Source organism: Hypanus sabinus, chromosome 18 (genome assembly GCF_030144855.1).
Source record: "Hypanus sabinus isolate sHypSab1 chromosome 18, sHypSab1.hap1, whole genome shotgun sequence".
NCBI classification, from domain to species: Eukaryota; Metazoa; Chordata; class Chondrichthyes; order Myliobatiformes; family Dasyatidae; genus Hypanus; species Hypanus sabinus.
The window spans coordinates 11,265,813-11,290,662 of record NC_082723.1 but is presented as its reverse complement, the minus strand read 5'-3'; the positions used below and the strand labels follow the sequence as shown (position 1 = coordinate 11,290,662).

Below are 24,850 nucleotides of genomic sequence, written 5' to 3'. Positions count from 1 at the left end.
AGTCAATATTAAATAAAGATGGTAATTTAGTGTTTTGAGTGCCTAAAGCTCAATTCGGTTTCCAAGCCCAGCCTAAATCATGCAAAATTGGATCTTTGTAAGTTGCTGGTATTGGCTAGTTAAACTGTAAAGCTTGTGGAGCCAACTTCATTGAGGTTGCAAGGTCAGTCAACATCTTAGAACAGAGCAAAAGTAGTCAACTACTTTTGGAGGAGACTATGCCAGGCACAATTGCAGAGGGTGAAGACATGACCGCTAAGCTGATTCAGTGTGCTACGTGCATGATGTGGGAGGTCAGGGACACTGATGGTGCCCCCGGTTCTACAGCTGTGGAAAGTGTGTCCAGATTCAGCTTCTGAAGGAGCATGTTGCAGCACTGGAGAAAGAACTGGATGACCTCAGGTTCATCCGCGAAAATGAGGGCTTTCTGGACAGGACCTACAGTGAGGTTGTTACACCGAGGATACCGGAAGAGAGAAAGGGGGTGATGATGAGGAAGGAAAGGATGCTTGAAGTACAGGAGACCCCAGGGGATGTACCTCTTGTAAACAGGTTCACCCTCTTGGAAGCTGTCAGGACAGAAGATACTGCCAGTCTGAGAGGCGGACAGGTCTGCGAGCAGAAAATTGGTGCAGAAGCAGAGCCGAGGAGTCAGACATCAGGAAGAGTCGTGATAGTAGGGGACTCCATAGTAAGAGGTACAGAAAGGGGTTTCTGCGGCAACAGGAGAGATTTAAGGATGGTGTGTTGCCTCCCTGGTGCTAGGATCCAGCACATCGTGGGCCGATTGCAGGGAATCCTCAAGGGTGAAGGTGAACAGCCGGAAGTGGTAGTGCATGTTGGCACAAATGACATCGGGAAGAAGAGGAAGGACATTCTGCAGCGGGACTTCAGAGAACTCGGAAAAAGGCTGAAAAGCAGGACTTCCAGGGTGGTTATCTCTGGTTTGCTTCCAGTTCCTTGTGCTGGAGAGGGCAGGAACAGGGAGATAATGGACCTGAATGTGTGGCTGAGGAACTGGTGCAGGAAGTAAGGATTTACATTTTTGGACCACTGGGATCTGTTTTGGGGTGGGGATGAATTGTACAAAAGGGACGGGTTGCACCTTAATAGGCGGGGGACCAGCATTCTGGCAGGCAGGTTTGCCACTGCAACACGGATGTGTTTAAACTTAGTGGGGGGAGGGGATGAACTGGAAATATAAGGATGGAGTTAAAGGGAAAGTGAAAATAAGAAAAGTTAAAAAGGACAACAGAATCAATGGAGTAGAAAGCTCAAGAAGAGTTCATACAGTATGGCCAAGTGAAATTAGAATTGATACGAAAGGAGAGGGGAGTACCGAATTAAAAGTATTATATATGAATGCACGAAGTAGAAGGAATAAAATAGATGAGCTTGAGGCTCAGTTAGAAATTGGCAAGAACAATGTTGTGGGAATAACAGAGACATGGCTTCAAGCGGACAGGGCCTGGGAAGTGAATATCCAAGGATATACATCTTATCGAAAGGACAGACTGACTGGCAGAGGGGGTGGGGTGGCTCTGTTGGTGAGGAATGATATTCAGTCCCTTGCAAAGGGGGACATAGAATCTGGGGATGTAGAGTCAGTATGGATAGAAATGAGAAATTCTAAGGGTAGAAAGACCCTAATAGGAGTTATCTACAGGCCCCCAAACTGCAGTCTGGATGTAGGGTGTAAGTTGAATGAAGAGTTAAAATTGGCATGTCGCAAAGGTAATGATACAGTTGTCATGGGGGATTTCAACATGCAGGTAGACTGGGAGAATCAGGATGGTACTGGACCCCAAGAAAGGGAGTTTGTGGAGTGCCTCCGAGATAGATTCTTAGAACAGCTTGTACTGGAGCCTACCAGGGAGAAGGCAATTCTAGATTTAGTGTTGTGCAATCAACCAAATTTGATCAGGGACCTCGAGGTAAAGGAACCATTAGGAGGTAGTGACCATAATATGATATGTTTTAACTTACAATTTGAGAAGGAGAAGGGAAAATCAGATGTGTCATTATTACAGTTGAACAAAGGCAACTATGTAGCTATGAGGGAGGAGCTGGCCAAAGTTCAATGGAACAATACCCTAGCAGGAAAGACAGTGGAACAACAATGGCAGGTATTTCTGGGAATAATGCAGAAGGTGCAGGATCGGTTCATTGCAAAGAGGAAGAAAGATCGTAAGGGGAGTAAGGGGCGGCCATGGCTAATGAGGGAATTAAAAGGCAGTATAAAAATAAAAGAGAAGAAGTATAACATAGCAAAGATGAGTGGGAAACCAGAGGACAGGGAAGCTTTTAAAGAACAACTGAAGATAACAAAGAAGGCAATACGCCAAGAAAAAATGAGGTACGAAGGTAAACTAGCCAAGAATATAAAGGAGGATAGTAAAAGCTTCTTTTGGTATGTGAATAGCAAAAAAAAATAGTTAAGACCAAAATTGGGCCATTGAAGACAGAAACGGGTGAATTTATTATGGGGAACAAGGAAATGACAGACGATTTGAACAGGTGCTTTGGATCTGACTTCACTAGGGAAGACACAAACAATCTCCCAGATGTAATAGTGGCCAAAGGAACTAGGGTAAAGGATGAACTGAAGGAAATTTATATTAGGCAAGAAACAGTGTTGGATAGACTGTTGAGTCTGAAGGCTGATAAGTCCCTGGGACCTGATGGCCTGCATCCCAGGGTACTTAAAGAGGTGGCTCTAGAAATCGTGGACGCATTGGTAATCATTTTCCAATGTTCTATAGATTCAGGAACAATACACGCTGATTGGAGGGTGGCTAATGTTGTCCCACTTTTCAAGACAGGAGGGAGAGAGAAACCAGGAAATTATAGACCAGTTAGCCTGATGTCAGTGGTGGGAAAGAGGCTGGAATCAATTATAAAAGAGGAAATTACGATATATTTGGATAGCAGTAGAAGGATCAGTCCGAGTCAGCATGGATTTATGAAGGGAAAATCATGCTTGACTAATCTTCTGGAGTTTTTTGAGGATGTAACTATGAAAATGGACAAGGGAGAGCCAGTGGATGTAGTGTACCTGGACTTCCAGAAAGCTTTTGATAAAGTCCCACATAGGAGATTAGTGGGCAAAATTAGGGTACATGGTATTGGGGGCAGAGTACTGACATGGATTGAAAATTGGCTGGCTGACAGGAAACAAAGAGTAGTGATTAACGGGTCCCTTTCGGAATGGCAGGCTGTGACCAGTGGGGTACCGCAAGGTTCGGTGCTGGGACCGCAGCTGTTTACAATATACGTTAATGATTTAGATGAAGGGATTAGAAGTAACATTAGCAAATTTGCCAATGACACAAAGCTGGGTGGCAGTGTGAAATGTCAGGAAGATGTTATGACAATGCAGGGTGACTTGGACAGGTTGGGTGAGTGGGCAAATGTATGGCAGATGCAGTTTAATGTGGATAAATGTGAGGTTATCCGCTTTCGTGGTAAGAACAGGAAGGAGTTCTTCTAAATGGAGTCAAGTTAGGAAAAGGGGAAGTACAACGAGATCCAGGTGTTCTTGTACATCAGTCAATGAAAGCTAGCATGCAGGTACAGCAGGCAGTGAAGAAAGCTAATAGCATGCTGGCTTTTAATACAAGAGGAATTGAGTATAGGAGTAAAGAGGTCCTTCTGCAGCTGTACAGGGTCCTGGTGAGGCCCCACCTGGAGTATTGTGTGCAGTTTTGGTCTCCAAATTTGAGGAAGGACATTCTTGCTATTGAGGGAGTGCAGCGTAGGTTCACAAGGTTAATTCCCGGAATGGTGGGACTGTCATATGTTGAAAGATTGGAGCGAATGGGCTTGTATACACTGGAATTTAGAAGGATAAGATTGAAGCATATAAGATTATTAAGGGATTGGACACGCTGGAGGCATGTTCCCACTGATGTTCCAGAACTAGAGGCCACAGTTTAAGAACAAGGGGTAAGCCATTTAGAACAGAGATGCGGAAAAACTTTTTCACCCAGAGAGTGGTGGATATGTGGAATGCTCTGCCCCAGAAGGCAGTGGAGGCCAAGTCTCTGGATGCTTTCAAGAGAGATAGAGCTCTTATAGATAGTGGGGTCAAGAGATATGGGGAGAGGGCAGGAACGGGGTACTGATTGTGTATGATCAGCCATGAACACAGTGATTGGCGGTGCTGGCTAGAAGGGCCGAATGGCCTACTCCTGCGCCTACTGTTTGTTGTCTATTGTCTATTGACATGGTCCATGCAATCAGCTGTTGTTTTTACTGATCACTGTATTCCTTGATTCTTTATTACGTCAACTAATGTAGAAATTCAGAAAATTTGGACTGTTTGCAAGATATGTAGGTCACTATACTAGTAGGTTGTGGAATCTACAGTTTAATAGCCCACATAGATGTGTATCAAATGCCATGATTAAATTTGAGGAGGAGAAAGAGCCAGTTATTAGAAAAGTACAAAATCAGACACATTAAATGAGCAAGTAAAATTATAATGGGTAAGTGTGGGGAAAGCACAGCATTATTTAAATGGTGTGAAACTGATTAATACTGATGAACAGGTAAATCTGCGTGTTACCATATAATTTATACAGAAAATTAACATGAACTAGTAATTAATTGGGAAGGCCTGCAGCAATTGTTACTGTAAATGTTGCATATTGGGTGGGTTGATTGCCGCTTTCTCACCCCTCAGGCCTGTGTGTAAATTCATCTGAGAATGACAAAGTAGAAGTATGTTTTCTTTGTTTCTTATGATCCTACATGAAATGAGTTTGAACCATCTCCAGATAACAAAGTTCACCTTTTACTGGTGGACATGCAGGCACAGGTACTTCACAAAATGTTCCATTATCCCCTGAAAAGGATCTCGAACCGAAATGTCAACTGTACTCTTTTCCATAGATGCTGCCTGGCCTGCTGAGTACCTGCAGCATTTTTTGTTTATTACTTGAAGTGACAAACTGGGAAATGGAAGATCACTGTAGTGTTCAATCACAAACAAGAGAAAGTCTGCAGATGCTGGAAATCCAAGCAACAAACGCACAAAATGCTGGAGGAACTCAGCAGGCCAGGCATCAGAGTCCTGATGAAGCATCTCGGCCCAAACTATCGACTGTTCTCTTTTCCATAGACGCTGCCTGGTCTGCTGAGTTCTCCAGCATTTTGTATGTATCGCTGTAGTGTTGTTAAGGGTCATAGTGAAAGGAGTAGAAGAGGAAACTTTAGTTCTCCGTCCAACCCTGCTGTATGTAGCACAGTGCCAACATTGATCATGAGAAGTGGAAAATTTCCATTTTCTATACCAATGTTGTCCACTACAGGAAGCAATGAATGTACAGAGAAGGAAAAGGCTATTTTGCCAGGCAGTGAATACAAAAAGGACCATGTGAAATACTAATTATATAAAAAGTAAGATCAATTAATTTTTCAAGTATTTGTCAACTTAATCTTTTAAGTGGCTGTGCTCTTGCAATTATGCCCATTATGCCTTTCTTTCTCTTTTATAGAAATGTACTCATAATTAAATGCTTAATGGCTGGAATCTAATATCTGGAATTATGTTTTTAAAAATATTTTCTAAAATTTTTCTCATACAACTTGCTAGTTACAAATCACATTTTCATTACTATCTTAATACTTCTAAAAATGTAGAATAAGTATTAACTTAACAATTTACAGTAAGACATTTGAAGTACACCTCTTTCTACTTTTACCGTCAAATCAGTAGATAAGTGAGGACTGCAGAAGGGCTGCTGTGATCAATATCAGGTCCACCTGAAAACTGTCACATATCCGAGCAATGCTGTCCTGCATATTGGGGGAGCAGCAAATACAGCATGCCGTAGATAAAACTAAGTGATCTCAAAACCAAGGTTCGCAAGCCTGGGTATAACTGACGATGGACAATGAAACATGTAACAGGAAGAGGTGGCACCAAAAGATCCCATCTTCAATATTGCCAGTAGACTGATCATTTCCATACGTTTGAGAGCACTCATTACATTTGGCTTAATATTGTCAAGGTCCTTGCAAATGCTCTGTATCTTGCTTGCTACAGTTAAAACATTTTGGTTAAAACTCACACATTTGTGCTGAATGATTCCTTTGCAAATGTATCAATATTTCAAACCACACTTGCAATTTTCATCATTTACATTCAAGTGATATGAACTTAATCCCAGAATCTCTTCCCTTGTTTATACTGTTGGTATATATGTTGCATTTACACTGACAGTTGCTGCAGGGCTTCCGAATTAACTTCCTACTGTAAGTGTTTGTTAATTTTCTGATAACACTCAGATTTTCCTGAATATCAGCATTCACACCATTTAAATACTGTTCAGGTTTTCTCTCTTCTACCTATTATATTTGTCATCCATTATAATAATAATAATTCTCCTCCTCCTCCTCATCCTTATGATCCCTCTCAGTGTCAATGATATTTCACTTACTTAATGCGTCTAATTTTGTACTTTCCTAATAATTGGCTCTTTTGCCTCCTCAAATTTAATTCAACCTGCATTGGTCGATGTACTTTCAACAGTCCTACTCTTAAGGCTTGGAATTTACACTCTCAAATTCTCTGCCTCTCCTCTGATAAGGGGAAAGTTTCCTGCAGTTTGCTCTATCTATAAAATAATAGATATCTGGTAGTCTCAAGCGACCATGGATTTGTGCCTGGGGAAGTTTCCAGTGTGTAGACCTGGGCAGGGTTGTATGGGAGATCGGCAGTTGCCCATGCCTTAAGTCTCCCCTCTCCACACCATCGATGTTGTCCAAGGGAAGAGCAAGGGCCGATACAGCTTGGCACCGGTGTCGTCGCAGAGCAGTGTGTGGTTAAGTGCCTTGCTCAAGGACACAACACACTGCCTTAGCTGAGGCTTGAACTAGCGACCTTCAGATCATTAGACTAATGCCTTAACCACTTGGCCACACACCACCACACTATCTATAACTCCATCATTATATATGTCTCAGGGTATCTCCCCTTGTAACCTCCTCCACTCCAGGGAAAACAGGCGTGGCCTCTTCAATCTCTTCTCATAACAGAAATACATCATCCCAGGCAACATCATGATGAGTCTTCTTTGCCATCTCTGCAGTGTTATCACATCTGTAGGTGCCAAGACATGTTTTTCTAAACGAAAGATGAATTGTGAAAACACCCATTTCCTCCCACATCCCAGAGATGTATAAATTGGCCGCTGTAGATTGTCTGTCGAGTGTAGAATCGGGCAGCCAATGGGAATGCTGGGAGAATGAAGTGGGATTATTGCAAGATCAGTGATGGTTGATCAGTTGGTTGATGGGTTGGTGAGGCAAGAGGGTGTTTCAGTACTGCATAACTCAAGGCTGTTATCATACTCCTACAATCCTCAAAAGATCAAATTGGTAAGTATCTCAAATATAATAAACTGAATTCACATTTTTCTCTTCTGATTTTTTAGGGTCACCCAGGGCCTCCCGGGGAACTAGGCCCTCCTGGACCAATTGGACCACCAGTAAGTGCCCAACATTTTTGGATTAGTTTTTGAATCTTTGACCACAAGCTTTTATATGGATGAACTATCCTGCAAAATATCTTGCAGGGCTTCCCAACCGTGGGCTCACAGACCCATCCCTTAATAAAAGTGGTCTATGGTATGTAAAAGGGTGGTAACCCCTGGTTTACAGCTTCTATATATTCATTTAATGATGTTGTTTAAGAATATGCAGTTCAGAAATGTTACAATGCGGAAGAGTACAGGCATAGTGAGTGTGAAATTGAATATACCCACTGTTCACACTGTTTATGAACTTTAGTTTGTGTCATTTTTAATCAAGTAACTTTATCTAGCTTTTTAATCACAAGGAATCCCTTCTCTGGTAAACGGCAGGAAATTGCAGTTTGTGGGCCATAAAATACTAAATCAACAAAAGTCAATGAGTTTTATATTTTTAAAATATAAGAAATTTTTTAAAACAAACTTGAGCCCATAAAGTGCAATATTGATGGAAGTTTATTTAACCTATTTATTAATCATGGATCAGGTGAAAAATGAATGAGATGCCTATACATGATTTCTACATTGCATAGTAACTAGAAAAATAATTCAATTGCCAGCAACTCAAAGGGGCTCATTCATAACTCTCTTTGGGAAAAAAAAGACTTTAGACCATTGAATAAAGATAGAATAATTTTGAAGAGAGAAGTCCAGAAAGCTGGTTGTGTAATATCTGTCTGTAGGTACTGTGTTTACCCATTCGTGCACGAGGCGGAAGGAGCCTGCATTCGTTCAGGACTAAGCAGCACTCTGGAATGGCAACCCCACATGACACCATCAGCTTTATCTGCTTTTTGCTATTTGCTGTCGCCTGGGAGGCTGCAGTGCGCTCAACGTTCGGAGTAGACCCCAGCAGTGCTTGAAGACTTCAAGGGGAACAGTTGGAAAAGGCTCCACCTGCGCAAGCTGGAAGGCCAAGTACTTGGATATTGTGACACAGAATACACAGTGCTGATTTTAACAGATTAATGGCAAGAAAGCGAGTGGTAGAGCCACCATTCTCATGCTGGCCAGAAGAAGAGCTATTTAGATCATCTTATTTTTCAAATATTAGTCTGACCTTGAAGGATATTGTGCTTCATATACTCATTCAGATACTTTTCAAACATGGCAAGTTTCCACAGGGAAGCTCCCCTCATACTGGTTTTATTACAAGCACCTCAGTGGGTCAGGAAGGGTACAAGAACTAGTCAAATCATCATGGCAAACATTTCTTTTATGTCCAGTCAATTCCAAAACTGTAGATTTGCTGATGAGTTAGCCATTGCTGTTCAATTTACCACAAGTCCCCTATATGTTTTTCTCCACACACAAAATGCTGGAGAAAATCAGCAGGTCAGGCAGCATCTCTGGAAAGGAATAAACTGTCGATGTTTGGTCCAAGACTGTTCATCAGGACTGGAGAGAAAGGAGGAAGAAGCCAGAATGAGTAGGTGGGGGGGGGGGAGGGGAAAGTAATTGAAGGTGATTAGTGAAGCCTGCGGAGGGGTGAAGTAAGAAGCTGGGAGGTGATCGGTGGAGAAGGTAAAGGGCTGTCAAAGAAGGAATCTGCTGGAGAGGAAGAGTGGACCATAGGAGTAGGGACATCAGAGGGAGGTGATAGACTGGTGAGCTGAAAGGGCAGCCAAGACGGGAAATAGAAGAAGAGAGAAGGGAAAGGGGGTAGAAATTATTGGAAGTTAGTGAAATCGATGTTCATGCTGTCAGGTTGAAAGCTACCCAGACAGGATATCAGATTTGCTTCTTCATGCTGAGAGTGCCCCCAGGTCACTTGGCAGTAGAGGATGCCATGGAACCAACAAGTCAGAATGGGAATGGGGTTTGGTCTTAAAATGGTTGGCCACTGAAAGTTCCTGCCTGTTGCAGACGGAGCGAAGGAGCTCGATAAAGTAGCCCCCCCTCCACCCCGTCTACGTCAGCTCTCACTGATGCAGAGGAGGCCGCACCAGGAACATCGGGTATGGTGGATGACCTCGAGACACTCACAGGCGAAGTGTCGCCCCACCTGGATGGACTGTCTGGGGCCCTGAGTGGAGGTGAGGGAGGGATCGAATGGTCAGCTGCTTGCAGGGTTATGTGCTGGGAAGGAGATCAATGGGGAGAGACAAATGGACAAGGAAGTCATGGAGGGATGATCCTTGTGGAGAGTGGCGGGAGAGGTAAGATGTGTTTGGTGGTAGGATCCCATTGAAGATTGCAGAAGCTGCAGAGAATGATGTGCTGGATGTGGAGCCTCATGAGGTATTTTTGTCTATAAGGGAGCATAGGATCCTTAACAGGGATTGGTGTTACTTGTGTTAAAGCAAAGAAAAGTTGCATTTGATGCCACATAAACTCATGTATCCTTGCATAAGTTACACCCAGGAAACAGCATTGCACTGGGCCAGACTGGAACTGTTCCCTCAGCTGTAGCATTTGTTATCATGGGTGTTTAAATTCCTACCTTAGAGAGTATCAAATGTGTATGTACATTGTAAGGGGGTCATGACAAAAAATTTACCCTTTGAGCAGAAATTAAGCGTCTCCAATTGATTAACGCATGTTTATTCCACCAAAAGATCACTGCCTACAAACAAATTGAATTGAATTGACTTTATTGCTTACGTCCTTCATATACATGAGGAGTAAATACCTTTACATTACATCTCTGTTTCAATGTGCAAGTTACAGTAATTTGTAATAAATAGTATGTACAACAGGACAGTCAATATAACACAGAAATACAATTGTATCAGCATGAATTAATCAGTCTGATGGCCTGGTGGAAGAAGCTGTCCTGGAGTCTGTTGGTTCTGGCTTTAATGCTGCGGTATCGTTTCCCGGATGGTAGCAGTTGGAACAGTTTGTGGTTGAGGTGACTCAGGTCCCCGATGATCCTTAGGGCCCTTTCTTACACACCTGTCTTTGTAAATGTCCTGAGTGGTGGGAAGTTCACATCTACAGAACTTCCACTAAAGAAATGCCACTGCAGACTCTTTAAGCTGTTGCTTTTGATATAAAATTTGGCATATTTATGGGTATTATAGTTACAGATTTACTCAAGTAATTACATCACAGTGTCCTATGATGTTTAAATTTGTCTGAACCTGCACCTTCAGTTGCTCAAGGATGTGTTTATGTAATATAATTAAGAACCTATTGTTAAAGACAATATTTCATCTTCATATTGGAGTGAAGGAGTGTGAAATATTACGGGATAGCAGTTACCTGATAGCCACATTATTACCTATCTTTGAACTTTAATAAGCTGAAGCATTTCCCTGTGACAGAATAAATTATCATTGTCTAAAATTGATTTTCTATTCCCTTCCTATTCATTACTGATATTAAAAGGTACAGTTTATGTATAATGTAGCTAATAATGACAAATTATTTTAATTTATTCAAGAGTAACTTTTAGCTCTCAAATGTTTCAGCTTTCATTAGTGCAGCGGTACTCTAGAATTCTAACAGGCTTAATTAATAACGTACCATATTTTCTATGATATGTTAAATTACCTTGACAAGGTATTCTTTTCCATGGAAAGCAATAATGGTGCTTGTTGATCAGTTTCCAAAATGTAGCAAATGTTATAATTTACTTAACAATGTTGCATTGTGTGCTCCAGTTAAATATTTTGGATAATCTCATGAATAATGTTCCTATTTTCCCTCATTTTCCTCAACACCAAAATGAATAGAAAAGTGAATAAATAATTGAAGTGAGTGATGTTGATAATTCAAGTGTGATATATTTGACAGGATAAAATAGTACAAAAAATTGTTGAGAGGCTCAATTAGAGCATATTTTAAAAGAAGCAGGGGAAAAATGTTGCCACTGGACACAGAAATACTTTACTTTTGGCCTACATGTTTACAGTTCTCTTTCCTGACCCCAGCTGATTTATTTTCAAATTTTCCTATTTTCCCCATTCATCTTCTCATAGGTTTCTGTTCCTGATCTTGTTCTCCTTTCTGCTGTTTATCTTTGCTTTTCTAACTTTATCGTTTGTATCCTTTTCTTTTGCCTAACTGCTGCCAGCTTATGCTGCAACAACTTGCCTGTCAAAGCTGCAGAAAAAACGTAAACAAATCTTCACGGCTATTTGACTAAATGTGCAATAATATCTTTCACGTTCTTCACAGTGCTTAAGGGTAATGCACATTAGATGTGTGTACAGCTTGTTTTCACAAATGAACTCTATTTGGTGATGCTGAATACGATAATGTCGTAAAGTGCAGAAGGTTTATCTTTGGATTAGTCAGGAAGAAAATAGTTAAGGGTTTTAATTTCCTGCAAGTATCAGGTGCTGACACTAGTTTCCAGGAACAGTTGTTTTATATTTGTTTCAATCATTTTGAGACCAATGTTTCTGTAGTAGTAACCCTACTTGCTTACGCCTGTGGTAACTTTGCTTATTTTCTGTCTCAATTTCCTGTTTCTCAGGGGCTGATGTATTTGTGAGTTTTTCTAGATAATTTTCTCTAATTAACTCTCTATTTAATCTCTTCTCTAATCCTTCTGGATTGAATAAACCCTTCACATAATTCTCAATCATTTTGTATTCATGTTAATCTAATGCTGTTGTTTCTTCATATCAGCATATCCGTTTTCTCGATGTCTGTCTCTCTCCACTACTGTATCATTCTTCTTTTGATTGTTAAATATCAACATGATGGTTTTATTATTTTCATCTCTTAAGCTTAATTTATCAAGTATAAAGCAAACTAAAGTTTGTGGATGTTTTGTAAATATTCAGTATAATGAGTAAGAAAAGAGGGTCTATTGGGGACTAAAAATAGGAAGCTTGGAAATGCAGATGTGGTAAGGTTCTTAGGGGTGTCCTCACAAAAGCTGTGAGTGATGTTGTTAAGGACAAGTGTGATATATTTGATAGGATAAGACAGTACAAGATGAATTGCAGAGAGGCTCAAGTAGAGCATATTCCAAAGAAGCAAGGGGAAAATGTTGCATCTGGATACAGAAATGGTGCTATTCGACTAGAGGACAATTACTATTATACTGTTGTTTACAAGAGAATGGGAAAATCAAACACTAACCAGTCATTTAGTTTAACAGCTGCTGGGAAAGATTATTGGAATCAAGTCTACAAGTTTAAGCCTCCCTTTACTGTTTCAGGTAGCCATGGCTGACTTGCTTGATTGAATTCTTTGAGGTGATAACAAGGATCACTTGTTTATCAGCTCTTATTTCTAAGAAGGTCATACAAATGTTCTTATATGTTGGAATGTGCGTAGCTATCACAAAAATGTACAATAAAACAAAAATTAAACTGAAAACAGAAACATCAAAAGGCATTAAGGTGAGTTCCAGGTTTACCTTGCAGTTCTCCACGAATTGAAAGCAGGTAAAATGAGCCAGTGATTTCCACATCTGGGTGTGTAAGCTCTTCACTTTCACAATATCAAATTAATTTAGAAAAGCATGAAGCACAATCTGGAATAGTGGGAAAGTGTTAATTTGTGAACATAAAAACAACAGAACTCACTAAGTGTCACTTCTAATATGTTTTTAAGAAATGCAGCTGCTGACTACAGTAGTTAACTGCTGATTGTTGCAAAAGTTATATTTCCAAATCTGGAGTTTACAACCTTTTTTATACCATGTATTCTTACCCTTAACCGAGGGGTCTGCAGACCCCAGATTGGGTATCCCTGCTCTAGATGGATGTGAAAGTATTAAAATTTTTATACGAGTATGAAGACAGTGCTGTACACTAATAATATAATATTTTGTGAAATGCCACCAGCATTACATTGGTAGATAATAAAATGTCATTTTAAGGTAGTGATGTTATGTTGTTGAGTTGTTAACATCTAGTTATAACCTGTTGTTATGTTCCCATCACAGGGTGCCAAAGGAGTTCCAGGACCTCCGGGAATAAGAGGAATGAAGGGCCGCAGGGTAGGAAATATATATAAATAGAATAAATAATGGTATTGATTATTGGAGAACATTATAATCTCAGAAAGTGAGTTATTAACATATTGTGTAGTATTGACGATAACAATGAAAGGAAAATAAACTGCTTTTATTATTATGACAAATCATTTGGAATGATATGTAGCATCTTGCTAGGTAAAAGATACCTGCTGATATCTACTGATATTTGAAGTTTGCTTTGTGAGGAACTTCAGAACCCTTACTGCCTCCTGCAAAAGTAATTGCTTTGATAAGGAAAGGTGGCCCTAAGCTACACAGACGTAGATCCAGCTACATCGTGCACCCACCAGGGTAAAAGATGCAAATAATGCCAGATTGTACAGTTGGTTCATATGTAGAAGTCAGCAGCAGATGTCATGTGCCAGGTCAAGGCTTTTCAGGCTCCCAATAATTCACACAAAATATATATATGAACCTGCTGCCATTCTTTCCTCATATAAAACATTTAAACTTTGCACATTTGATATCCTGAGGATTAACTATATAATATTGTTGATGCTATTGAAATATCAGAAAGTATGGCTCTGAACAAGAATGTACAAGGAGGCGGGTAGAAAAAAACACCAGTGCAGATTTCATTGGTCATTCTGATGTGACATTTTAATGTTCCATTCTGATGAATAATATTTCCTGAGTTATTTTTAGGAATTAAAAGGGCTATTCACTTCATCCACTGTATACAATGTCCAGCTTGTTTACTATAGGCCACAATCAAGCATCAGAATTTTAATTCTATCCTTTAAAAATGCTAATGATGATAGCATACCAGAAGTGTTTTCCCTGTTGAGTTACTTTAATATTAGGGATTTGCTTCATATTATTTTCAGCAATAGTTTGTATCTAGTTTGTCATCAGCTATTGGAACAAATACAACAAATTGATGAATTAAGTATATAAAGTGGTTTTACCTATAGATGTAACAAAATGTTAGCATTCTGCAAGTTGAACTTTAGCATATGATTATCATAAGCAATGATGGTGCAAAGCAGATTCTTTAGTAATTCTGACATAAAAATATTTGTACAATATTGTCTTTTCAGCCAATCCGGTCTAACAAGCCATTGTTGTAGCTTGGTGCATTGAACTTTAGTGGATCTTTCATACTTATTAATTTTTGAGTATGTGGGTGTTGCTGGCAAGATCAACAGTTATTGTCCATTCCTTGGTGCTCTTGAGAAGAGGTTTTGACCCAACTACTAGAACTGTTCCAGTTTTTATAGTGAAGGTCTCCACAATATTCTTTGGGACTTAGCTCCTGTAGCAATGAAAACCCAATGTATTTCAAGGACAGTATGTTGTGCAGTTTGTGGGGAATTTACAGTTAGTGGTTCTCCTATGTGCTTGAAGCCCTTTTGATAATATGCATACATATTTGGAGGTGTACTCCAAGTAGCCAGGGTGAGCAATACCATTTAATCTGCAGATAAAATGTACTGCAGTCACTTTCTTTAGCTTCTTCCTGTTACGCCCTGTCACATTTGTGGATGGGCTTGAACTGGAGTCATCTCTGCCTGCTGGTTGGTTAATTGTCCACCAGTTGATACTAAGTGTGAGCAATCTAAAGAGTTTTGACTAATCCATCGCTCTTAGCTTTCTGTTACATGTTGTTTTTCGCTGCCTTGCATAACGCATCTTCATCAAGTTGACATCTTGCATTTCATTTTTAGTTATGATCAGGATTATGCTTATTATTACTGACTTGTAGGACATGGAATTTATTGTTTTATGGTGGCAGTACATAAAATCACTATAAGTTACAGAGCAAGTGCAAAATATGAAGAAATAATGAGGTAGGCTTCATGGATTAATGAACCGTTCAGAATGTTCCTGAGTTATTGAGAACGGGTCTTCAGGCTCCTGTATCTCCTCCCTGATGGTAGTAACAAGAAGCGGGCATGCCCCGGATGGTGAGGGTCCTGAACAATGGATTCTTGAGGCACCATCTCTCGAAGAGGTCCTTGATGGTGGGATGGGTTGAGTCCATGATAATGCTAGATGAGCCTACAGTCTTCTGCAATCCTCTTCATGCCTGGCTGTGATGCCACTGTACGAGGCTGCAAGAGTCTTTGGTGACATCTCCTCAGACTCCTAATTCCCGGTGCTGCCATCAGCCCTTGCAGTAGTATTAATGATCCATTGAGGGGAACGCCAGGCCATGTGGTTGCAGGTGGTAGCAATGTACATTTCTGATCGTACTAACGGTTTGTGAGTACGTGGCAGATCTATTTGGAGTTCATTCCATTTGCCATGATTGTTGTGCCGCTCACCACGATGGAGTGTTTCCTCTGCATGATGACTTTGCCTGTATAAGGGCTTTGTAGTGGTCATCTCCACCAGAGCTGTGATGGACAAGTTTCTCTGCTGCACATTAACTGCCGAAGGCAAGGTCAAGTCAGCTTAGTCCTCGTGTTAGTTCATTCACTGTGGAACCGTGGCAGGATGCACCCTGCTGTGATACTATCAGGCAACACTTGGTGATGGACGTCGAAGCTCACCAGCCAGAGTACAGGCTGTTCCCGTTCAACCTTCAGTGCATTCTCGTAGTGGCATTCAACATGGAGAGGCAGTGACTCACCTGCTGAGAAGGGCAGTAGGTGGTAATCAGGTGTCCCTCCCCTTACATGAGGAACTCAGCAGGATCTATGGAAGTGAATAAAGAGTCCACATTTTAAGCCAAGACCCGTTATCAGGACCACAGATGCTGCCTGGCCTGCTGCGTTCCTCCAGCATTTTGTGTGCGCTGTCTTTTCCCTTGCCCATATTATACTTGAGGTTTCATGGGGTCTGGTGCCAAAAGACAATCCCCTCCTACCTGTATCCCCAACATTCAGGCTGACCTCTCTCCTACCATAGGGAAGGAGATGCAGAAGCTTTAGGTCCCACAACCACCAGGCTCCTGAACCAGCATGGGTAACTTCACTCACCTCCGCACTAACTGACTCCACAACCTACAAACTCACTTTTAAGGATTCATGTTCCTAGTATTATTTTTTAAAATTTGTATGATTTCTTCATAAGTGTCAGTTCCTTGACCAAAACGTTTCTTAACTTTGAAATCAAAGTCTGACCATTGAGTTCAAGTTTATTGCCATTTCGACCATAAACTACTCGTACAGTACACAGTAAAAACGTTCCTCCAGGACCCTGGTGCTACATGGAACAACACAAAACTGCACTAGACTATGTGAGACAACTCGAGGCTACACTATGTGAGACAACACAAAAACTACACTAGACTACAGACCTACACAGGACTGCATAAAGTGCACAAAACAGTGCAGGGCAGCACAATAATTAATAAACAAGACAATAGGCACAGTAGAGGACTAATTACAATATAATAATAAATGATGTAGATGTCAGTCCAGACTCTGTGTATTGAGGAGTCTGATGGCTTGGGGGAAGAAACTGTTGCACAGTCTGGTCGTGAGAGCCTGAATGCTTCGGTACCTTTTGCCAGATGGCAGGAGGGAGAAGAGTTTGTGTGAGGGATGTGTGGGGTCCTTCACAATGCTGTTAGCTTTGCGGGTGCAGCATGTGGTGTAAATGTCTGTAATAGCAGGAAGAGAGACCCCAATGATCTTCTCAGCTGACCTCGCTATCCGCTGCAGGATCTTGCGATCTGAGACGGTGCAATTTCCGAACCAGGCAGTGATGCAGCTGCTCTCAATACAACCCCTGTAGAATGTGGTGAGGATGGGAGGTGGGAGATGGACTTTGTTCAGTCTTCTCAGAAAGTAGAGATGCTGCTGGGCTTTCTTGGCTATGGAGCTGGTGTTGAGGGACCAAGTGAGATTCTCCGCCGGGTAAACACCAAGAAATTTGGTGTTCCTGTTTAAGTATTTGAAGAAGAGCTAATATAGATGGCCCTGATTCTCTGATGAAAATGGTGTTCATTCTGGTGAGAAGGGTTCACTGTGTTTTTATATTGGCTCTAGACGAATGTCACATAACATAGTGTTAAACAAAACTATATGTGAGTTCCATATGGTAAATTTAATTCACAACATGTTTCACAATGAGAAGTAAATTAAAAAGTCATGGGAATGACATGACCAAAAGAAATTAATTACACTGAAATTTCCATTCCAATCATTGCGTGGCTCAGAAAGATATTTTTCTAATGACTTCATTTCTGATGGGAGCTTCTCTACAATTATGCCAGAAGATGATATCGGGAATGTAGAGATACGCATGTTGCACAAGTATACAGTGTCACTTTTCACTTGAGGCAAGAAGGCTGTGGGTTGAATGCAAACATCATGCAGTAGTACAATCAGTGAGCAAGATGAGTTTAGAAATGTTATTGTGAGTTTAAAGAGGGTGTGAAGAAAAGGGGCCCCAGTAAATAGAGGAAACAGGGCCCCATGTGTCAAAGTGTGCATGTGGAGTGAAATGAGAATCAGAATTGGGTTTAATATCACCAGAATATGTCATGAAATTTGTTAACTTTGTGACAGCAGTACAATGAAATGAATAACAAAGAAAAAAAACATTGAATGACAGTATGAACATATACATATACATAAATAAGTAGCCCAAAAAATGGAAAAATGGAAAAATGGAAATTTAAAAAAGTAGTCAGGTCGTGTTCATGGGTTAATGTCCATTCAGAAATCCGATGTCAGAGGGGAAGAAGCTGTTCTTGAATCGCTGGTTGTGTGCCTTCAGGCTTCTGTACCTCCTTCCTGATGGTAGCAATGAGAACAAGGCATGTACTCGGTGATGGGGTCCTTAATGATGGATGTCACCTTTTTGAGGCATCGCTCCTTGAAGATGTCCTGGGCACTTACGGAGGTTGGTGCCAATGATGGAGCTGACTAAATTTACAATTCTCTGCAGCTTACTTCGATCCCGTGCAGTAGCATTTCACTCCCCCACCCCCCCACCCCACACACACACACACACACACACACACACACACACACACACAGTGACGCAAAGAACAAACAAATAGTGACAGTGACGCAGACAGGCAGCAAATCGAGCCTCGGTGAGCTTAGATAGGGCATTGGAAACACAGCCCTGGTGAGGAGAAGGGATCACAGGAGTCAGTAACTGGTGAACCAAATGCCAAACCAACCACTGGGATTTCCAAACAGTCAGCTGGTGAGTTATTGTAGATTCACCCTTGTGTTTCTGTCCAAATGCACAAGTGTTTAAGAGCACCCTATTGAAATATATCAGAAGCAGAACACTAGTTGGTGACAAGATAAAAAACAAACAAGTAGTGTTGTCAATTTCCACTAAATCCCATTGTGCTGTGCCATCAGTACACACTCTAGGACAGGGTCTGTGGAAAGGCTGGTAAAAAGTGAAGATTCTGGAGAAGCTCTCCCTGGATGAGAGCAAATGAGATGGTGAGGGACAGCAAGGAAAGACATGGTGACACCAATGAGAAGGTGTGTAGGAGAGGCAGAACAGGAAAGAAAAGAGTAAAAGGGCAGGGGCCCAGGGTGAGGCAATGGGTGAATAGAAGTGTGTGAGGGTTTACGAGGCCTTGCAAGGAGATTACAGAGAGTGGAGACTCTGTGCCAGAGGGGAACAGTGGAGATAGGTGATGAAGGGTTCCAAAGGACCTGGAAATAGATCTCCTCCAAAACCTCACACAAAGAGATCTGGCACTTTACAACTTGTATTTGACAGAAGTTTGTGAAAATGATTTGCAACATGTTAGAAGCAGGATGGGAAGTTTTAGGACCTAAGATGGCATTGGCGAGCCACAACAACGGTTTGCGAGCAGCTGGAAAAACTACTAACAATTCTACAAAATATACTTCTTTTTGACTACAGTCACTGCAATCCACAGCCTGTAACTTCCCAATGGGAGGTATGTTTTTGAACCTTCGTATGACCTAGTGTTTTTGTGATATCCCAAAATATTTGGTGAACTGGAATCTCGAGAATGTAGATACAGCCGTGGTGACCATTGCTGGAACTGATTTGGGGCCAGACTGAAACTCTGAGCCGGATTGAAGCAGTGCAGCAAGGGCTTAAGAGTAAAAAGCAAATCAATGTTTAGCAAAGCTAAGCACCGAGCCAGATTTTAAAATTTAAGGCGTCAAGGCTGAGGGCAAAGGTGTTCAGTTCACTACTCAGTAAGATTTTATTCACCTCAGCACTGAACTGGTTCCATGGCTGTGGCCTGCAGCCATCGGCACTCATCTCAGCTCTGCATATTTCTGCACCATTAATGGCTCTGGTCTAGACTTCTTATTTCAGTGGCTTTTCTTATCAATATCTTTATATGCTATGTGTGGTTTGTGCTGTGTGTGACTGTTGATACTGTGTTTTACACCTTGACCAGTTAGTAATGCAATCTCGTTTGGCTGTATTCATAGGTATTCATGTTTAGTTGAAAGACAATTAAACTTGAATTGAAAGTGTGAGTAATTTCAGACATTAGTAACACACACAAAATGCTAGAGGAGTTCAGCAGGTCAGGCAAGGCAGAAATAGGTCACTATGGTCCAATAGTTCGTCATTTCAATCCAGCAAAGGGGTTTTCAATTTCTGAATTAGCCATAAATTACAACATGGAATTGTGCGTGAAAGGTCACGTTTGACAAATCTTATTGAATTTTTTGAAGAGGTTACGAGGGAAGTTGACGAGGGTAAAGCAGTGGATGTTGTCTATATGGACTTCAGTAAGGCCTTTGACAAGGTTCCACACGGAAGGTTAGTTAGGAAGGTTTAATCGTTAGGTATTAATATTGAAGTTGTAAAATGGATTCAACAGTGGCTAGATGGGAGATGTCAGAGAGTAGTAGTGGATAATTGTTTGTCAGGTTGGAGGCCGGTGACTAGTGGTGTGCCTCAGGGTTCTGTACTGGGTCCAGTGTTGTTTGTCGTATACATTAATGATCTGGATGATGGAGTGGTAAATTGGATTAGTAAGTATGCAGATAATACTAAGGTAGGTGGCGTTGTGGATAACGAAGGAGGTTTTCAAAGTTTGCAGAGAGATTTAGGCCAGTTAGAAGAGTGGGCTGAACAATGGCAGATGGAGTTTAATGCTGATAAGTGTGAGGTGCTACATTTTGGTAGGAATAATCCAAATAAGACATATATGGTAAATGGTAGGGCATTGAAGAATGCGGTAGAACAGAGTGATCTAGGAATAATGGTGCATAGTTCCATGAAGGTGGAATCTCATGTGGATAGGGTGGTGAAGAAAGCTTTTGGTATGTTGGCCTTTATAAATCAGAGCATTGAGTATAGGAGTTGGGATGTAATGTTAAAATTGTACAAGGCATTGGGAAGGCAAAATTTGGAGTATTGTGTACAGTTCTGGTCACCGAATTATAGGAAAGATGTCGACAAAATAGAATACGGAGAAGATATACTGGAATGTTAGCTGGGTTTCAGCACCTAAGTTACAGGGAAAGATTGAACAAGTTAGGTCTTTATTCTTTGGAGCATAGAAGGTTGAGTGGGGACTTGATAGAGGTATTTAAAATTATGAGGGGGATAGATAGAGTTGATGTTGATAGGCTTTTTCCATTGAGGGTAGGGGAGATTCAAACAAGAGGGCATGAGTTGAAAGTTAGGGGGCAATAGTTTAAGGGTAACACGAGGGGGAATTTCTTTACTCAGAGAGTGGTAGCTGTGTGGAACGAACTTCCAGTAGAAGTGGTAGAGGCAGGTTCAGTATTGTCATTTAAAGTAAAATTGGATAGGTATATGGACAGGAAAGGAATGGAGAGTTATGGGTTGAGTGTGGGTCAGTGGGACTAGGTGAGAGTAAGCGTTCAGCATGGACTAGAAGGGCCAAGATGGTCTGTTTCCATGCTGTAATTGTTATATGGTTATATGGTTCTAAGTGAATAAGAAGGATTAATTGCTAGAGTTGGTCAACAGCTGCAACTATTAGGATGTTGGAAGATGAATTAGATAAATGGACATTGGTCATTTACAACAAATATGGTCTGAATTTCTCTATTCTGGTAACCTACCATGCAAAATAATCATATTCCCTGTCCTTTTGTACTGTCAACCCTCTTCGAGTTCTTAGGTCACAGTAGCAGCAGCTGCAGGAAATTCAAACCGAAGCAGCAAAACTTGGCAGTTCTACTGGAAAAAAATCAATCCCTCAGCGACAAAGTCGAAGACTGTTGTTGAAAGTAACAGCTGGTTTTGTTAGTGTTTGACATGGGCTTTAGAGTTCAGGTAACTAAGACAGAAGCCAGACTTAACAATTCTGTTGTTATTTGTATCATATTGAGATATTTTGTTTACATACTTCCTGTAAGAATTAATAGTTTGGTTAAGTTGTTCTCTTGGCAATTTACCTGCAAGTGCTTCGTCACCATGTGAGGAAATGTCATCAGTGCGCTGTTGATTGCAGTATGCCCTCTAAATGCTTGGCCTTTTCAATCAGCTGATTGGATGCCATTTCAGAATATCAATTGTAACGTGTGGAGGAAATCTCATAGCTGATGGCTGTGTGGCGAACTTTGTGCATAGTGTCTGGAATTTAGCCCGCATCAGCTCATAAATAGGATCAAGGTCTACGTGTATGTTTAGAGAATTGTTCACGGAAAACCACACTTATAGGAATTTTCTTGTATGCCGCATGTTTGCAGGTGCCATGGCTTTCACTGATGCCCAGCCGAATTTGAAATTATTTCTAAGAATGAATAGTTTTTATGTTAACTCATAATTTTATTGAAGATGTTTTTACAAGGACAAAAGGAATCAATTCTGACATAAGGTTAAGAAAACAGTAAGTATTATATTATACAGTATTAGCCTGGTATTACACACAAGTCCTAGAAGTATCAAAATCATGCTCACAGATTTAGAGTGCATAATGCATCACAATACTCTACCACATAAAATCCAATGCTGGAACATAGTCATAGAGTGATGCAGCATGGGAGTAGGCCATTTGGCCCAACTTCTGCATGCTAACCAGGTGACCACCTAAACTAATCTCACCTGGCCATTTTTGGTTTGGATTCCTCTAAAATTGCCCTATGTGTGTACTTATCAAAATATCTTTTAAATGTCATTACTTTGTTGTGCAGCTACAGTCTCCACAGTGATTTGCGATTTTTTATTCCTGTTACATTAGAGAATTGTTAGGATCTAAGATCTCAATAATTTCAATGGAAATTGTACGCATGGGGATTTGGAAAGAAATGAATTTCATTTAATTACCTCACTTCACAGTTTTTGGTTATTTTTACCTTTTTTGAAATATTTCAGATATGTAAGAAAAAAAATCACCAGGAGTTCTGCCACTATCCAGAGCATGCTGTTGGAGTCTGAGTCTGTGAGATTTGCTCACACATCTGAAATTGATAATAATCTAAGTTGTTGACTCAAGGTGCAGAGTGCAGGGTTCTGATTCAGCAAGATCTGCTCCAATTTCACTTACCTTGTCATTGAATATTAATATAGGAAAATGGGTTCAGATGCAAAGAGCACTGGCAGAAAATCAAGAGAAAGAGGTAACCGATTCTTAGGCGACACACACAAAAAGCTGGTGGAACGCAGCAGGCCAGGCAGCATCTGTAGGAAGAAGTATAGTCGACGTTTCGGGCCGAGACCCTTCATCAGGACGTCGACTGTACTTCTTCCTATAGATGCTGCCTTGCATGCTGCATTCTACCAGTATTTTGTATGTGTTGCTTGAATTTCCAGCATCTGCAGATTTCCTCGTGTAACCGATTCTTAAGGATAGGTTCACATAACCATGGCAACAGATGGAGTTTCAAAGCAAATAGCAAAGAAACAGGGAAGTTTCTTATCAAGGGAAATTTGGAAAGTCAGAGATAAAGGGCAAGGATAGCAAAATGGGAAGCAGTAGCTACAGTCTGAAAGGAAGGGACAAGAGCATACAAAGAAGTATACTGGCTAATAGAGCAGAGTGGAATAAAATGGTAGAAAGACTAAAGGCTCTTTATCTGAATGCACACATCATTTGTAACAAAGTAGATAATTTCATGTCAGCAGTAGAAATAATTAGGGACAATTTAAAGTCCACCTGCAGGGTACTGTTTCTGAATGGAGGTGAGAGAGGAGGCATATGGACAGATGTAGCATTTTGGCTGCTTGCTGGGATAAGCGCCGGGAGGGACTATAGTGGAGAGGGATGAATGGAAAAGAATCACAGAAGGAGCGATCTCTGTGGAAAGTGAAAAGAGGGGTATATGATCGAAGTTTATCTGCAGATTGGTATTAAGTATCAGTTTGTCACGTACCAAAGTACTGTGGAAAAACTTGTCTTTCATACTGTTCATACAGATCAAATCAGTACATTCAGGAAGAATAAAGTAAAACAAGCACAATGCAGAATAAAGTGTAAAAGTGAGCATCTGAGATTTGTGCCAGAATTCAGCTCTAACTTACCACCTTATAGTATTGAATTTCTTCTGAGAGGATAAATCACTCAGTGACAGAGCTCCAATATTTTACCTGAATGTCAATATTTATTTATCGATCTCTCAGAACTAAATTTCTTAATGGGCCAGCAATATTTATATGTGAAGAGTTAGCACAAACAGTGAACTACTTCGTAACAATTGAACACTACTGCTGTCCGCGGCTACTGACGTAATTAGGAATACTGTAGAGTTTTTCCAAAAAGAAGCATTACATGCATCAGGCAACACACACAAGATGCTGGTGGAATGCAGCAGGACTCCTGACGAAGGGTCTCGGCCCAAAACATCAACAGCGTTTCTCCCTATAGATGCTGCCTGACCTGCTGTGTTCCACCAGCATTTTGTGTGTGTGGCTTGAATTTCTAGCATCTGCAGATTTCCTCGTGATTGCATGCATCAATTGTTTAAAATCACACATATTTGTAATAAAGTAAGTAGAAAGACTTGCCTTCAATAGGTTCACTGTTAACCCACACTCAGCTTTTTAAACTTCTAAACGTTTACATCATGTATCTATTATAAGGGATACAGGAAGGATTTAATGCGCTTAAGCAGTACATAATTGCATTTTCTGTCCTTGCTTCTGCTGAGCACTGGGGCTAATCTATTAATAGAGGAAATTGTGATCACATTCATAGTTTCCACTGCTGCAGCAAGCAGTATATTCTGTCAAGAAACACAAAAACAGATTGTAATAGTTTTTATGGGTATATAGAAAAGAATGAGTTTGGCAAGTGCAATTGTTAGTCCCGTATAGACAATATGAAACTGCTTATAATGGGGAATAAGAAAAGCATAGATTTGTCATCACATGCGATGATAGAAACAATCTTGCCTAAAAAACTGGAGGACCTCCACTGTAACAAGAATGAGGAACCAAAGTAAGTATTAGTAAGAAAACTAGTAGAGAAGGTGGTGAGACAAAAAGCCAATAAATCCCAATAATTTGACAATCTACTTCTCACACTCAAACGAAGGCT

At 40.7% G+C, this 24,850-nt stretch overlaps 1 protein-coding gene across 3 annotated transcripts in view; it reads left to right on the top strand.

Moving 5' to 3' along the window:
- The window catches only part of col27a1b (collagen, type XXVII, alpha 1b), a 591,032-nt gene that overhangs the window by 380,955 nt on the left and 185,227 nt on the right, over positions 1-24,850 (top strand). For all 3 annotated transcript variants that reach the window (XM_059993655.1, XM_059993656.1, XM_059993657.1), the window contains 2 exons: positions 7,440-7,493; positions 13,387-13,440. In XM_059993655.1, the coding sequence (XP_059849638.1) occupies positions 7,440-7,493; positions 13,387-13,440 (108 nt within the window). The remainder of the gene's footprint in view (positions 1-7,439; positions 7,494-13,386; positions 13,441-24,850) is intronic.